This window comes from Brachycentrus maculatus, unplaced genomic scaffold, assembly GCF_059751285.1.
Source record: "Brachycentrus maculatus isolate JH-2025_06_01 unplaced genomic scaffold, ASM5975128v1 h1tg000186l, whole genome shotgun sequence".
NCBI classification, from domain to species: Eukaryota; Metazoa; Arthropoda; class Insecta; order Trichoptera; family Brachycentridae; genus Brachycentrus; species Brachycentrus maculatus.
The window spans coordinates 1,560,084-1,578,935 of NW_028280937.1; the positions used below are offsets into that span (position 1 = coordinate 1,560,084).

The 18,852-nt window shown below is 33.6% G+C and overlaps 1 protein-coding gene across 5 annotated transcripts in view; it reads right to left on the reverse strand.

Annotated features, from left to right (window-relative positions):
- Gdap2 (ganglioside induced differentiation associated protein 2) overlaps positions 1 to 18,852 on the reverse strand; it is a 109,967-nt gene that overhangs the window by 55,050 nt on the left and 36,065 nt on the right. For 3 of the 5 annotated variants that reach the window (XM_088262707.1, XM_088262708.1, XM_088262706.1), the window contains exons 3-5: positions 3,088 to 3,245; positions 1,520 to 1,662; positions 1,043 to 1,175 (exon numbers count right to left, since the gene is read on the reverse strand). In XM_088262707.1, coding sequence (XP_088118833.1) covers positions 1,043 to 1,175; positions 1,520 to 1,662; positions 3,088 to 3,236 — 425 coding nt within the window. In that variant the 5' untranslated portion in view covers positions 3,237 to 3,245. The remainder of the gene's footprint in view (positions 1 to 1,042; positions 1,176 to 1,519; positions 1,663 to 3,087; positions 3,246 to 18,852) is intronic. The other 2 variants (XM_088262709.1, XM_088262710.1) reach the window with 1 other exon arrangement.

Below are 18,852 nucleotides of genomic sequence, written 5' to 3' on the forward strand. Positions count from 1 at the left end.
AATACATGTATCCTTATAATAATTATGTATCCTTTCAACAAAGTAACATGAATTTGGTTATGTTGATGTTGGTAGCTCGCGTCATGAGACAACATATATCTGCATCACGTTTATATCATGTATTAACTACAAATTATATTAAATATGTATGATAATAATGATATGTAAGATAATTGATTATCTAAATGGTTTGTAATTTTACATTTCAATATGTCCAAATCTTTGTTTACAAACTTATAAATCACATATCTGTTATAATAAAATATAAATGGTTCTCATGAAAATAAGTAGTTAAAATAATAAATCAAAGTTTTCATAATTGTGCCGCGTGATTGGGTTAGTAAATCTATCTGCCCACAGATGGCACGCGAAATGTGTCCCCCTGTGTTTTTGCTTATTAACATATTCGAGTACATGTAGGTCATTTCAAAAAAGTACAATTTTGTACAGCCTAACTGATTACATCAATGTTCTGTTCTAATTATGAATCAACTACAATAATATGATTATTGAAACAACGAAATATTCTTTACGATTTTTTTATAAAAGTGGTCATTATTAGATATTTTTACATCGCTGTCGACATCCCAATTTCGATGACAATAATATTTTTTAATAATAAACAATTTTATCATTTTAGCTAATCTTCAAACCACTTCTTGAGATTATTTATTTTTATTGTATATAGATGGCGCTAGTATCCACATTTCGTAATAGTTTATTATATTTACAATATTTTTTAGTTCGTTTTGTTAAACAATGCTGTATTTTACTCCTCTTCTTCTTCTATCTCCTGCCGGTATCTAAGTGGTGCATAGGATACCGTATAAAAATGACTGCTAAAAAAATAAAAATGCTTCATTTCAATTTCGCAAGCTGTTATCAGCGTAGTGAGGTCATTATACCACCTTTTCATAGTCACATCTCTACTAGGACACTCCTATGTTATAGCGATTCACAGTGAACGTATTGTTTTACCCTACATTTCCTTACTTTCCTTAGTTAAAAATTTAATTGACTGTAAAGTAATATATTTTTATACCTATAGCACATATGCAGTGTGTTCTCGGCGGCAGTGTGGTACTTGGCAGAGTATTGCGGCCCGACCGTATGTATGATGAACCGAGCTGGCAAGTTGTGACCCGACGTCACCTTCACGTCTCCAGTGCGGCACTCTGGAAGCAAACCAATTCCATTTATAATACCAGTTCTACACTTTTTTTCATTTTTATGTTATTTTTTCTTATTATAAATTTTTTTGCATAACACAATATGCACATATATTATAATTACAAGTACAAATAAGATAAAATATTAATGCAAAAAAGATCCCACAAAGGCATGGCCTGTGTGTGGGTATACATTTTATTTTAGGTTATAATAAAGGGCACTGGCAAGAATACAATAGATATCAGAGATAAAATATTCAAATTAATTAAAAATGCAGAGAATGCTCAGGAGCTTAAGCATGGTTAAGCTAACCGCTACACTACGGAGGCAGATATAAATGTAGTTGTACCTTTAACATCGAGATGTATTTCTTCTTTCAATCCAGAGCCAGCTCTTGCAAAGATTCTTTCACTAACAATATTCTGTTCATCCAGGGACTCATTCGTAGTGTTGGTTATAGCATCGACTTCCAGGAGCGATATGTCACCATACCTGGAATGCACAAAATAGTCAATTACCAATAGCACACTACACAAAAACATTCACAGACCCGCAAGATCAAAAATGCAAAAACAAGTCAAACATATACCACATTTGGCCAAAGGATCATTGAGCATTTTCTAACAAAGCTCTATAACCTATTCCTATAAACTTGTTTATTAATAATTGCATGACGCATGACTGACAGTAAGGAACAAATATATTATTCATGATTTATGTGCCCGCATCATGGCAAAACTATGTGTTTCATAAAAAATAACAGGCCACTGCAAACTATGTCGGAAAAAGTGTTACATCTAATTATGCGGTTTGCCATCTTTTTATTACAATATGGTAACAACAATTATTTTCAATAAATATTACAAATTAATATGATCTTCAACTAAAGGAAATTTTTTAATATGTTCCCAGACTGCTACTGTTAAACCTATCTGCACCCAGGTGGTGCATAGAGCACCGTATTGGATCAATTCAACTTGATCATGGTTATATGAAGAGTGATTAGTCCCGCCCTCCAGATTTATGCATAAATACAGGGGTAGAATTATATGATATAATTAAATTTTATTTGTGAAATAAATGAAGGAGTATTATTATACATGGAAGAGGAAAAATAGAACAGCAGCAATGGCTAGGGCACTCGGGACTACATACTTGTACTTGTACCAGCTTGTGTAAGTTGTACACTGCATTAGCAGTACATATTCATGTATGTCCTTAGTGAGTCACATGACGAAGATTGTTAGTACTGCTAAACTTTACATGTTCCATGCATTTATCAGCACGGAATCTCCTTACATATTTTAAAATCTATCTTAACTGTCACCTTTGTAAAATACTTAATAAAGAAATACAGATTGCCAAATACTTTAGAAACCAAAATTTTGGATTCTTTGGTAAAAAAACATTGTAAGATCTTTATCTTAATACCGTGATGGAAATCTATGAAAGGATTGTCTCTGGAACACTTGACTAAAATCCATTGAATGTCCGGATTTTGAAAATTAATTAAAATCCCCAAAATTACAATTGTATGGATTATTTATTAAAGTTAGAGAGAGTTTGTTTGCCTCCATGGTCGCAGTGCAGTATGCTAATGCAGCATGCTCAGCTTTAACAAGAAAGTACATTCCTACTACGGTTTCAGATTTGAGCTTAAATAACAAAAGAGTGTTGCAAGCCCTATCTTTTGGGTGTACTACTGATACGGGGTGTGGGTACTGTGGGTAAAGAGCATGAGCTTTCTGTTGAGGGTGCATTACATCAGGAAGGGGATATAGATACCTGCCTAAAGGGTATCTCTAAGGTGAGAGGATACTGATCAGAGCACGAGCCTTCTGTTGAGGGTGCATTACATCATGAAGGGGATATAGATACCTTCCTGAAGGGTATCTCTAAAGCGGAGGGGTTACTGACCAGAGCACGAGCTTCCTGTTGAGGGCCTGGTCCTCGGGGAAGGGCGCGCGCGGGTGGCGCGCACACGCGCTGTAGTCCGCCCCGCGCCGCTCGGCGCCCGCCCCCCACCGCGCTAGCGCTGCGACACTCACCGACCCCACCACGCGCATATCACCTCACTGCAAACACCAACACATGTCCTTAGCTAAATCCACATCAAACACTATACTTTGTAGATCAGCTTCTTTGACATTCACGGCCTTTAAGATGTTATATGGACCTTTTTGGGATATCATTGTGCTGGCTACTGATCCAGCAAGCTAGCTGAATACTACTAATTGATCAGCTGACTAGTCATCTCGGCCGATTATTTCTAAAAAGCAATATGCAGCATTGCGCACTGATACTGCTCAGTTAATACATTGATGTCGGACGGTTTTTTCATTTTCTGACGCTAATTGATATACTAATTAGGGTTTTATACTAATTACAAGCAACCTAATGACAAGTAACCGCAAACCCAATTCCGATCTATAAAATATTTTTTGGCGTCTCTCGCGCTCTAACAAAAGTAAGCAAATATAACATTTTTAAGCATCACTCGCTCTCTACCAACAGTATGTTAAGACGCTTTTAAGCGTTTTCCGCTAACAATGTAATAATAGCGTTTTGAGAAATTTAAATAATGGTAGTAACCAAATGGTGCAAAGGGCACCGCATCAGATCAATATAGTGTTAATTAGTCAAATATGAATTGGAATATATTTGATAGAATACAGATGACGAAAGTGAAGGAGTTCAGGCTAAAGGACATATATGTGAAAGAATATGAAAAGGAAATAGTGATTTCATACCCGCACTCTTACAGTGGTGTTATTTGGGTATCCAAACTGTATAGTAATGTGTACAAGCCTTTTTAGGATTCATCTTGAATCCGATCGCAGTTTGTGGGTAAGGACTTGCTATGCACGAAAGATTTAATTTGCGAATTAAAAAAGCGGGCCATCTGGTTTATCTATGATCTTCCTATTGTCTACTAAGGTAGGTATAGAATGTGATGAAAGTGATAAAAAGTGATGTCCCAACGTAAATGTTTGTCATCAAAATAATTTTATGTATTTACAGAAATGAAATTTCTCCGGCATTGAAATTTTGGATGGCCCAAAAATTCAAATCGCAAATTCATGCTTTCGTGGCAGTCGTTAAGTTCTATTAGTTCTATTATAAAACAATTGTGATTCAGAAAATATTTATATTTACCTTATTTAAAATTATGACTTTTTTGACCATATATTTTTTTAACCTTTCATTTTAAAGGATTAATGAGATAATAATAATGAGTCGAGTTGTGATCCCGTGGTAAGTGCCGCGGATTTTAGGTTCGAGCCCACATTACCACAACTTGATTCCTATTTTTAATAACGGACCGCTAAATTGAAATATATGATTAAAATAAAGATATTTCTCTTTAACACGCTCCTTATCATTCATCGTTTACTATGTGTAATACCACTTTAATAAACACTAATACTACCGGTTTCGGAATAATCATTCCATCATCAAGTGGTATTACACAAAGTGAACGATGAATGATAAGGAGAGTGTTATATTACCATACCACAAAGTTAACAACGCTTTTAATATACAAAATATATTTCTCTTTATTAATAAATGAAATTAAATCGACAAAATTTACAGCAAAATGATCATCAGGGCGGGTAATGTATAATATAATGTGGACCGACCTACTTCGTGTTTGCATTTCTTATTCCACTAAACTGTGGAATCAATAGTCTAACTGGAACTACAAGTGGAACTTCCACTATTATAATATTTCTATCAAAGGTCGGTTTTATACTTCCGAATTATAGTCACGAGGTGTATAAGAGTTATATTTTTCCAAAATTTCGCTTAATTATTTGGCGAAATTTCGGTGAAAAGTTTCGTGTATTTTTATTGGATTTTTTTTTCTTGACAGGAATTATTATAGGTATTAGGAAATCACGCGAATGTTTTGTGTATCCGGTAAAAAACTTAAAGCACAATCTGAATCATGATCTGTCTTCTGTCTTTGACCGCGTTTAGGACCAAAATGGTGCATAGAGAACCGCATCGGTTCGATGAGGATTTAACTCGATTGAGGCGAGATACTCGTTAGCCCGCTATTAAGTTTTCTTTAAACCCAGGTAACATTTGACGTAATTATTTTTTTGCTTAAAACACCGTTATTGTATTAAGAAAATAGTTTTTCTTGGAAATAGATATATGGTTTAAAAAAAAGAGGTATTGAAAGGTAAAGAGTTAAAAAATATATATTTAATATACATTCTAAAATATTTAATATACAGCGGAAGCTAAACTGGCAGTACACAATGGAGTTCTGGTTCCAACCCTTATGTATGGAAGCGAAGCATGGAGTTGGCAAAAGAAGGATGAAAGCAGACTGAATGCAGTCGAAATGCGATCCCTCAGACGAATGTGTGGCAAAACGATGTTTGATAGATGTTCGAATGATGAAATAAGGAAAAAATGTAAGGCTGAGATAAGCATTATCGATAAAATTAAGAAAGGTGTGTTGAGATGGTTTGGACATGTGGAGCGTATGAGTGAAGAAAGAACGGTTAAACAAATTTATGGAGCAAATGTAGTTGGAAAAAGAAGCAGAGGACGACCGAGGAAAACTTGGCACAATCAGGTATGTCAAATACTTGAGAGCGGCCGGGTCAGGAGTCGTAATAATCGTCGGGTATGTATGAGGAGATGCATGAATGTAGAAGAGGCAAAGAATGTTTGCAAAGACAGAGTGGTGTGGCGTTCGATTCTCTCTGCCTACCCCTGCGGGGAAGCGGCGTGATGGTTAGTTAGTTAGTTTAGTTTTCTAAAAAAAGATGTGCGCGGAAACGTGTGGTGGAAATATGTGCGAGGTTTTTAAGGATAAATCACCATGTAACTAAACCTCCCGAAATCAGAGGTTCACAGTGCGGTCCGATGATAAAGTTGACGCATAAAGCATATTGTTAATGAATTGCCGCGGACGGAAGAGCAAAATATCGTGATGCTCACTTCCCGAACATGAGAATCTATGTTATAAAAAAGTTTTCAATAAAAAAAAATGGCGACAGTGTTTGTCCATGGTTAGGATGGAGTTGGAAGTTAAAACTGTGCCCACCGTCTGTGACGTCATCCATCGCATGGCAGAATCAATTTACGGAGATATAGCAGATTGTCACAGAGGAATCGTGGAACTTCGGGCCAACCATCGCGTCTAGGAGGAAGAGGAGACGTCACGAACCCGGCTCCATTACAACCCACACACCGTAGACGTGGAGCTCGAATATTCAAAAACGATATTATTTATCGCCCTCATAAAACGACATTGAATTCTGTCTAAATATAAATACAGTTGAACTTCCATATAACGAACAGTAACGGGCAATCGAATCTAAAAATCAATAGAGGTAACGACCTCTTAACAATAACCGATTAATCGAATGATGGATCCTGCTTTGGAAAAGGCAGGAAAATTATCACAATTCATCAGTGTATTCGTGAATTGGTGAATCAGTTAGTCGATAGATCTGTGATTCGAGAAACCAGTAAAAAGTCCAGTGTTAATGAACGACATTCACTCGAAATTGGGATGCGATAATTAAATCAGTGCAGATGAACGGGTTATTACGATCCGGTCGTTCGCGAACGACTCATGCCTAGTTATATCTACAGGTTAAGAAGATTGTGAAAACACTATATTCGACCAATTAACAAACGGGAGGACACCAAGTTTTTTTTTTATTTGTACATTCCATTCACTCAATAAAAAATATACATAAGTACGTATATATAACCTTGATCAATAAGTTGGAGATGATGCGATGGATTCGATTTGTTGGTCTAATAACGACAAAAAACCTACAGCGAAAACTCCGGACTGTTCGGAAGGTATAGAGGTCGAATTCGCAAAAGCTGTTCAAAGATTGACTTTATAATGGAAAATATAATACTTTAAACATATATATTAAAATATAATAATTTCTGTAAGTAAATTATCGGCGCTCACGATACTAAAATGTACTAAATCAAAATGATACACACGCAACCAAATTCGTTTTGTTTAACGAAATTTTTAACAACGTTATTATTAGTATTAATTTGGAATACATATAAATTACTGCACTTAATCTATCCTATACATATATCGTTCGTACAGGAAATGATTTTTTGAAAGTTGGCTATATTTAAATTGATTTTTATTCTTCGATTTCTAACTTATATACAAAATAAATAAAAAATCGTTATACTTTAAAAATACCTATTTATAAATATAAAAATTGATATTATAATGAAATATGAAGACGCGCGACAAAACGCAAGTAAGTTATTTGAAAAAAATGTGTTTTTATTATTTACAAAAATACTTCAGTTTCTTACTATTTATGTGAGCCTCATTGTTAGAAATAGGTATCAAATTGTGGTAGAGTAGGTTCGAACCGAGAAACTCTGACTCGAGAGTCCGCGACACTAACCACGGGACCACAACCCGACACTGATATTGTTTCGCGTTATGTTAAAAATGAATGAAATCTCTTTTGTAGAATAGAGCCAATAGCGTGCGGTGTGCGTGTACTGGCGGGTCGGGTATCGAGGGAGTGCTGATGCCAATTATTCACCTACAAATGTATGAATTAATCAGACCTAAATGATTGCCAAATAATAACACAGGAATGACCATTCCGGAAACTGTTTACGCTTTCTGAGACTGCTTTATGCGAACTTAAAGCAAGTTTATTACAAAAGGCGCACAACTCAAACACAAGTAGTTTTAAATAAAAAAAAATAAAACATTCCGTGTTTAAAACTATTATATTTAATTTATTATTAGATTAAAACCAATATTTTTAGCTTTTCCACTTTTTTATTTGACCAGCGACCGGGTTTCGTCGTTACCGACATCATAGACACCAGTCTGATGATGTCGGTAACGACGAAACCCGGTCGCTGGTCAAATAAAAAAGTGGAAAAGCTAAAAATATTGGTTTTAATCTAATAATAAATTAAAAATGCAATTCCATCACGAAGTGTCAGTGGATAATATAAATCTATTACTATTATATTTGTTTGGTAGATATTATAATATTGAAGGAAAAAAAACACCTTTACTCTATTAAAAACAAAACTTTCAATCACAGAACTCCGTTATCTAGTAACACGCTATAACTTCATTATATTCTTAGTAGATATGCTATTTTTTGTCGTTAAGGCCCAGTTTTAAGTCGCAACTTAATTTTCTCTAAATCCAGGTACCATTATACCGTTTTTGCATTGAAAAAAATAAGTTTTTCTTTGAAATAATTATTTGGTTTCGATAACAAAAGAATTATTGAAAGGTTCGGTTGGATAATATTCAACATTAAGGAGCAGAGCATATAATTTACGTACCACTAACAACTTATGGTTGAATATCCTTTTGTCATGTACATTTCAGTAGTGGGTGAAGCTAGTGCTTCTATTATAGCAAAATCGATATTTAACAACTAGCTTCACCCGTTGTTTATTTTTGTTTCATTATTTAAACTTATTACGTAATTTGATGCCAACATTAAAAGTTAAAGTACAGATAAAAAAGTAATAATAAATTTATGGTATTTCAACAAACTTAACAAATTAAAAAGCAAATAAAGGGCGAATCGATATGCACTTTATAAGATTATTCTGGGAATCAGGTACGTAGTACGGAGAATTTAAATAAATATCTATGAGAAAATACGAAATAATAAAATCCATAGCAATATTTTGGACTCTACTCATCCTTTTACCATCAATTATTGTACGCAGACGTAAGGAGTGATTCACATATCGATAGGTAAGTTCTCTTTAGAAAACGTTGTAAGTCATTTTTTTCACAAAAATGAGTTAAGTTTGCTCATTTATTATTGTCAACTTTATGCATATGTGTGTGTGTGTGTTTAAATTATTATTTTTCTATCGTTTTTCTTCTTCGACCCCTTTCAATACCCAGATGGTGCAGAGAGCACTGCATCAGGTCGTCTCGATATTGACTGGATCTCCAACGAAAGGTGACCAGTCATGCACTCTTGTTCTTGGATACAAACGAAGCGAGTTAAAGAGCTCAGGGTGAAAGATATCACTGCTATATAGGAAAGAAAATGGTGGAGTAAAAAGAATAGCAGTAATGGGTAAAGCGCTCTCACACACTTTAGTTTATGTAGCTTGGACACTGTTCATTTGTAATACATAAAACTTCAAAGTAACAGTTCAAAATAAACATTATTTGTTTTGTATCACTTTGTGTTACTTCAAAACAAATGCAATAGAGTTCAAATCGAATTTTAGAAATGTATTCCGCTATAAAATATTTTGATTCACGACAGGTTTTTCGAAAACGTCACAAAGTACGTTGAAAAAATATGCATTGTCTTATAAGTTAAAATAAAAATCAATTAAAATTAAAAGAAAATGGAATAAATAACTACGAGACAAATAAAATCCCTTTTTGTTACGTGGGATACATTTTTGCTTTCCTGTAAACATGCAGCTAGCGGACTTGTAACATTTTGTAAATACATAATTCAGGCTTGTAACAACACACGCCAACCTTTCTGCTCCAGTGGTGTAGTGAGCAAACGGACAGGTTAAATCACAGAACTGGGGCTCTATTTTTAGTCCCTGGCAGTTCGATACATATCACTAATAAATATTTATAGATCCACTTTAAGAAGTGGACCGACTATAATAGATATATTTCTATAATGGGAACAGCAACTCGGAAGACTGTTTACGAATTGAATTATTTCTTCCATGACCTATTTCAGGGAATACAGTGGATTCCGCTTAATTGAGACACACCGGGACCAGTGGTGGTGTTACCTACAGTGGAATGGTCACGCGGTAACTACGAAGTTTAACTTTACGCCTGGACTTTTATTTCTAACGACCATAACATTGTTAAAACAGTCGTCTTCCCGTATTGTAAGTTTAAGTTACCTACTGAAAAAAGTTTTTTACGGGATATAAGTTAATTAAGAGTTATATATACTTTGCAGTTGACGCGCCAACTTCCCTATGGAATTGACGTTAAGGAAATTTGGCCCAATTAAGCGGCTGCCCCAACCAATTGAAGCGAGTGTAAAGTCAATCAATGAATGTATTAATAAAATGTTTTCGTGTAGAAACAATTATAATACTGACGCATAAACGTTTGTAAAAAAATACCTCGTTACTCCTTTGATATTCATTTATTTAAATGAATATCAAAGAAGTAACGAACGAAGAACGGACGGTGCCATAATCGTACCAAAATATCATAGGATTAATTTTAAATCTACTAATACTCTGCGTAATAAATTATATTTATAAATCAGATTTAAATAAAGTTAGTAAAACGAACTCTCTCCGTAAACACGAGTAGTACGCTCTATTAGGGAGGTAACTCGTTAATGAAAAATATATGAATGTATGTATCATAAAACACGTAGAATATAATTTTATAAAAGAAAAATGCTTCCAGGTCAGTCAGATGATGGCTCCGCATCATCATCTATTTTTTTTAATGTTTTGATTCAATAACTTCAACAATTGCATACTCACAGCTTTTATCATCATCGTAAGGTAAATTGTTATTTTTTGCGGAAATTTCTCCATAATCAGAAAAAAAAACTTCTTCATATGTCTCACTTCAATGTTTTTAGACCCAATGAAGTAGTATATTATTATAACTAAGCGACGTTAGAGAGTAAGGTGAGAATTTATAAGACCTGCGTAAGACCGATTATGATATACGGCACAGAAACAAGAGCCGACACCGCGAGAACGAAAAGCCTTCTTAGAACAACCGAAATGAAGACTCTACGACCCATTGCAGGCCTAACACTTCGCGACAGAGTAAAAAACTCAGAAATAAGACAAATCTGCGATGTTGAAGATATTGCGCGATGGGGAAGAGAAAGAAGACGTTTCTAGATAAATCATGTTGGAAAAGCGAGTTCGGATCGAGTGGTGAGGATAGCAACGGACAGCAGCATAAGAGGTAGCAGAGCCCCAGGAAAACCACCTAAATGATGGAGAGATAGCTGACCTTCCACCTCCCAGGAATAGACCGGAGAATGACAGGACATAGAAGAAGAAGAACTAAGCGATGCGCATTACTATTGGTTTCTTAGAGAAAATTAACGAGTGAGATAAGTAATATTGGAGGTGCTTAACTTGTTAACATACGTGCTTAACTTTTTGTTTCTAATTTCTAAAATGCGCATCACGTCTTTATGGGACGATAAAAGTGGGCGGTATACAATAAACAATGCACTAGTGACATCATAATTTATGCGTCACAATGCCCTCTTAAGAATAAAACAATCCGACAAACGAAACAGTAATTGAGTTCACGTTGCGTAAACTGAATTTCCGTTACTTACATACATGGCATAATAACCAAGAAGAACGCTTTGGCTAAATGTAATGTCACTATAGCTCGCGTTATAGTGACATTACAAAACGGGCTACCTCATGAACACAATTGATATTATAGGAGTGCAAAAATAGTTTTTCATTTTAATTTATTTTAACTTACTGATATTCAAAAAAAAAATAGTTTCCCTAAATTATAATTTATTAACATTCCTTCATCTTCCTTTGACCCCTATCTACACCCAATGGTGCATATGGCACTGAATCATATAAAGGCAGTGTGTTTCAATCGCAAATTACATTAAATCAAGGTCCTGCGCTTCAGGGTACCTAATATTGAATAAAAAATATAGTGAAATATCACCGATATTTATTTCGACTCCCCTGGAAATCGAACCCGGTACCTCCAGCATGTTACTCTAACGCTCTATTATTCATTATGATGCTACTAGTAAAAATAATTTATGACAATTTTAATTTTCAATGAACAGAAAACATGTATGGAAAAAATGGATAAAAATATTTAATATATTTTTTTTAATAATTCATTTTTAAAGAGTTTAAAGTAAAAGAAAATCTGTGCAAGTACTACTTTGCAATATTTTTCAAGATGATTTAGTCATTACACATTAGCACAATAACTAACTAACAAGCTTAAAAATGAAAGAGTTATTCACGTTTCACATTTGATATTGTCACTGAGATTTTTCCGCGGTGATGAAAACAAAACTAACGAGAAAAATGAACAATCGCAGACTCAGCGGGCTTTAATCAAAACAATCTCTTAGTGGAACGTTCAATGAACAGCGGGAAAATGTCGCAGGAAATAGGTCAGTGATCCTCTTCCGGTTCCTCTCGGCTCTCCCTCCTCCCCACTCCCCCTCACCCGTCACCCTTACCGCACTTCGTACCCAACTGAACGTCTGTTGTGAAACAACACCCTCTATCGTATTAATAATCTCGTTCGGTCGCATATAAACTTTCATCAATATTTGAACCACTACCTTGAAAATTATCATTTGACCAGCTAACTCGACTCAAGATAACTCAACGGTTTGAGAAACTCCAAAGTAGCCATTTTAAAAATTCTCCCTTTTTTGCTGCGAGTTTATGCTTTGGAAGTACTCAATATCAATTGTTACTAAATTCAATCCTTAATACTTAGATGCTTTATAAAACTCAACGATATGTGTATAAATGTGGCTATTCAGAAGTCGGTCTGTTTCTCACTAACATCTTAACCTTATTAACTTTCCTTAACAACTTGTATGTAAAAAAAAAATGTAAATATCTTAAAATGAATTGTATACATTTGTAAAGGTGTATTATAACTCACTAAAGAAACTAATATTACCAATAAAACTAACCCCACTAACAGGAATACTAACACTTGAAAATCAAATGTAAAAAGTGTAAATAAAAAATAACTCGACACTGGCTATAACACCCAAGATGGGTGAATAGAAGAAGAAGAAGAAGTCGGTCTGTTAACGTTAGTCGATTCTAAAGCGCAAAACGTTAGGAGGAAAAAAGGCGAGTTGAGTCAATGGAAAAACAGTATGGTATAATCATACAAAAATAAGAATGAATTGTCGTTAATTAGTGAAATAGTCCCTCGGGTTTCGTAGCCATCAGATGTGGCGTCATCATACATGCGTTTTTTATAAGTTTTCTTAAAAAAAAACCGAGCTAGCAGCTTTTTAAACTTTTCTGACACATGCTAGAGGACTTTCAGATATGTAACATAAAAAAAAAAGAGATAACCCGCAAAGCTTCTACTTATAGAGGCTTGTATGCAGGTACGATAGTAAGGACAGTGAAGATAAATATGAAAAATAGATCATAAACATCCAGACCATCTTCTCGCTTTTATTCCTCATTGCTGAGGGTTGTGACCCTTGACGAAGCGATAACTCTTCTGACAAATCACCAGACCAATTGAAAATAAATATTTCTCGATTTTATTTTGCAATTGGCGGGAATCTCTAAAAGCGATGCCACTAACTACGCCACGGGGCCTATCAACTCGGGAGATTGTGAGGATCCTTTTAAGCTTCCAGGGTTAGCACTCGGTTCGTGGACCATGGAGGAATGGCGAAGATGTAACATTCTTAGTCAAATACTCAGATCATGGTTTGAGACGAGATTTCATTGCTAAAAATGCACTTTATACCATCTAATGATAGCAAATGCTGAATGACAATTATTAGTATAATTAAATTACTATGATGTCGTGTGATGGCAATCGATGTAGGTACAACATAATCTCTGATCACGTGGCCTTGGCCTAATCCTTCCTAAGCCTTGATTATTCTTAAGTACACTCTCCTTGAAAGAACCTTCACTTTGGCCTCGAGTGTTACTAAACGTTTGTGCTGAACACGGAACATGCGTCTTTTATTATTATACCACACTTTACAATACAGTTTTTTTGCAAAACAACAAATTATGAAGATGGGATGAAAAAGGGTTTAACGCGTAGTTAATTATTTTTAAAGAATTGTCTGCATTCCATATTTGCGTGTATATTTTCAGTTTTTGAGATATAGGCACCGTGAAAAAGGTTGTTCCCCATTTTCACCCCCTTAGGAATTGAATTTCTAAAATATCTTGTTTAGGGGATGGTTAGATCATAAAAGCAATGACTGAATTTCTCCTTTGTATAAGTTAAGTGATTTAGACTGTGCGTCGATAAGTCAGTAAGTCAGTCGACATTAACATATCGCTCACTCCTTTCAAGAACGTCATAAATCAAAAATCATCAATTTCCAGCTGTGCATGTTTTCAAAATGCCCAGAAAATGTACTATATCCCAGCAAAAGAAACATATTTTTAACTTAATATTAACCCGCTATAGGGCAGAAAGTGTTGTTGTTGCATTTTGAAGAAAAGGTATTGTTTAATAATATTTTTGAATGAACTAAATATTTTTCAAATGGAGAAAAAAACTTCAGGTTTTTCCTAAAAAGATCTGTTGCACAGTAAAAAGTTCAATAAGTGGCTTGATATTTATTTTTAATACATTGTATTATATTTTTAAACTTTAAAAAAGTTCTCCCGAAAAATCAAGTTTTTTGATTAATAACGTTCTTGAAAGGAGTGAGCGATATAACAATCGAATTAAATATATATTAATAGTATTATAAATGTATTCGATAGAGAAATTAAGATGCAAAAAGCTTAAATCGTGTTATATATTAATATGTCCTCGGCACGGGAAAAATTAGTAAAGGCCCATTATTGTAATTTATAATTATGTGTACGATGAAATAAAAATAATATAAATAAATACGTAAAAATAGATTTTCGATGTGCTAATAAATGATTTAAAAAAAATGAAATACGATAGGAATTCACTGTAAATATGTACAAGTACAAAGGTTTAGAAGCACTGCCCTACACGATTAATGAATATTATTATGACATACGAAGAGCTCCGTTGTGACAGATTAATCTCAACACGGGAAATTAATGCTGCTGCATCGTTATTAAATATGTTATTAATATTATATGTTCACAAAGGTACAGCATGGCCGCTTGCTGTTTGCCGCTTATTATATGTACGGTACTCATTGCGGATTTTAAACAGTCTTTTTCTTCTAACCTTTATGCACCCAATAGTGCATAAGGCACTGGATTGTATCGACGCAGTATTATTTCAATCTTTAAAGTCATGTTGGTATCTCGAAGATGAATTTTTCTTTAGATGTAAGTATTTTTCACCTTTAAATAGTTGCAGTTTTTTAAAAAAAAACTTTTTCTTCTTTTGGGACTTGGAATATTGAAAATAATAAATTTGTTGAACTGGTTTTTTTTCTTATTTTTAAAATGACTTTAATTATTATTCACTGACCTATTTTGATTGCATTAAATTGTTGTTTTTGAAGACATTAAATTGTTTTTGTATCTTTATATTTAATTTATATAATCATAATAAAGAGAATTTATTATGAATATGGATAGTTTCCTCTTGTTATAATAATTTTCTAAGGTATTGATAGTCGAAGAGTAGAGTGAGTAGAGTTTGCCGAATTTGAGCTTTTTACGTTAAAAATCCAATGAAAATTAACTGAGTGTAGGTTTTATAATAGTTCCCTTATCGCGAGATAATCATGAGATAAGGTTAACATATTGGCAAACGTATGCCCCGATAACCCTCGATTCACCTCTCAACCGACAAAAATTCCTGGATTTATTTTTAGGAACATGTGGAAGGTAAAGAACGGTTACGCGAATTTCGAGAAAATCACATTAGAACAAAGGTTCACAACCTTTTTTGTTTTAGCGTCCTCGACACCTTGACCGACCTTGAAGCAAAAAGGTATTGTGCATAAAGTGAGGAAAGTGATTTTGCATTCTATAAAAACAATTTAGTTGAAAGTCACGTGTAGTATTTTAACGTAATTAAAATGTCAACTGGTTTCAAAGCAAACAGCTTCTTCCTGGCTACATCCCAACTTATCGTCTTTGTAGACTGTTAGTGTTAGCTCTCATAGTCCTCAGGTTGTAAGTCCTTCTACATACATATACAACATCACCTAGGTCATGCCTTCGAATCATGTTATCTTTCTATGGCATCTACGATTATTTGGTCTTCCTCTAGATGTCTTTCGAGGAAGATCCATGGCGAACGCCTGGTTGACAATATGTTCAGGTTCTCTACGTCCAATGTGCAAACAGCTTTTTCCTCGAGTCTTATGAACGTACCAATAAATAAAAAATTGGCATATAAAAAAGTTTAAGGATAATTAGTTTAAATAAGATGAATTATATTTTTTTAAGAAGCTACAAAGAGTTAAACTCTATGTTTATTACAATATAAAATAAAATACAAACAATAATATTTAGCATACGTTTATTATTTATGTAATGAAAACATGACAGTCATCAACATTGCCATTATGATTAATGCATTTGTAAGACACGTACACATTGCAACATCACAAACACACATTATTTATAACAAAGTGAAAAGATTAGAATGCAGTCATCAACATAGTGTGATTCAACATGATTTCGCCCTGTATTTGAATTACGTCATCAAACACAAAACTTGTATAGAAATTAATACATTTAAGAAAATCATCTATTTCGACTAGGTATGTTGATAATCAAACACTTTACCATCATTTAAAAAAACGACTACGTTTACGACAAAAATACTGTAAATTTGCATTAATTATATTGCATTTAACATATGAAATTAGTATTGAACACGAATTCTTGAAATTCTGAATAAATTTGGTAAATATGTTGAGTATGTTTAATGCATCCTCGAAAGTCATCGGGTGAAGAGATACATGAATGTGGAAGAGGCGAATATGAAGAATATTTGCAATGACAGAGTAGTGTGGCGTTCTTTTCTCTCTGCCTACCCCTGCAGAAGCGGCGTGATGGTAGTTAGTTAGTTAGTTAGTTTACCATATATATAATAAAATAAGAACTATGTCACTAGTTAATAATAACTTGTGTACAAATTCGTTATTGTTATTTATATTTTTCTCTCAGAATAAACTCACAAGTAATAAAAGTATTTCCTTTTTCTATGAAAATTTTTCTTTTATTGCATTTTGATCCATGACAATATTTACAATAATACGAATATTTTTAACGCATTAATAAATATATGAAACTACCTTACAGTGATTTACCATGTTGTAGCATCTGCAAAACAAAAATTTAAAAAGGATCGTCGAAAACAGGACAAAGATAATGACAGTTAATATTTTTAACGTGTATCAAAGTTTTTAATCACTTATATAACAAAAATGTGTTACACTTGTCAGAAATAGCGATTTGCGACTGCTTTTTTTTACTTCATCGTGACCTTCGGGTATGAAAATAATGAACTTGATTGACAAAGGTACATTTTGTAGGCAGAATCCTTAATAAAAGGCCGTGAAAAGTTTATGGTAGTGACTGCTCCGCGATTTAGGTGCCTTTTGATTATATTATTCTTAGATGTATTCTCCAAACACGTAAATAAAGGTAGTCATGTTTTTCGTTTATGATAATATTTTAAATAACGTTTGCGTCACATAAATTTGTTTATTTGTCAATTTTTTATCTACAAGCATGATAAATCGTTAACCGATAATTTCAAGGATCGTTAATTATACGACTGTTGGCAGCCGAAAGGGCGTGAGTGACAAATGGCTACTATTCAGAAGACGCAATGGAAGCACTAAAACTTTGTAAGGTGGCCGTGTATATTAATTTGATGTACATGAACATGTTGCCAAGAAATCAAATCATCTATTTTTTTATAAAATGGAAAAGCAACATGACTCCCAAAACTTGTTAGCTCTTCAAATGTTTCTCCGGAAAAGTGGTCGTTTGTCACCTGCGCCCTTTGCTAAATAACAGTCGATATATAATAATTAATTAATTAATTAAACATTGTCATAAAGCAGAGCATGACACAAAGAATATATATATTTATATATATATATATATATATATATATATATATATATATATATATATATATATATATATATATATATATATATATATATATATATATATATATATGGCTATTTCAAGAGGAATTACGAAATATTTTTGGTAAAACCAACGTTTATAATAGTCCAGTATAGGAGGCATTCAGACGTCAGCACCACGTCAGTTTTCGTATATGGCAAGATTTCCATTTCCAAGTATGTCAAAATACCAACGATATATATATTTTATGCGGTTAGGAGAATATTAAAGAGCGGGCTATAAATACGTTGTGTTGATATAAAAATCCGCATTTGATCGATTCCAAAAAAACTGTATAACTAGGATGTTTTCAAGTCTTTAAGCCTTTACCGGAGAAATACGCAAACATAGTTTTAGAATTACATACAGTATATTTATGGGAATTAACATTATTTTACGATTCGTGAACTTTTACGTTTTTATTAAGGCAATTACATTAAAAAATAATGGAAGCAATAAACCACGTGATATTTACCTCCGGTTGTGGAAAGTCCATAAAAACAAAGAAATAAAGACCACCTGACTCAATCAGTTCAAATAATGCACCGATGCCGATGAGGGGAACGCGCACAAAGGGGTGATTACTCGATTGATCATTAAACATGAAAGGCGTAACGATTGGGTATTGTTGTGTATTGCTTACTATCTAAAGTAGTGTTTTTCAACCTTTTTTATGTCTCTTTGTCCGTATCGATTCTGTTTGCAGCCACTTTTCCGAACCTTCTATCAGGAAATTTACAAAACACGTTTTATTTTCAACCATTGTTTTACACGATATATTTATTATATAAGATTTATTGATGTGTTTTTAGTATACCATTTCAAAAATAAAGTAACGAAATACGACTTCATTGACTATTTAGAATATATTTGTATTCGACG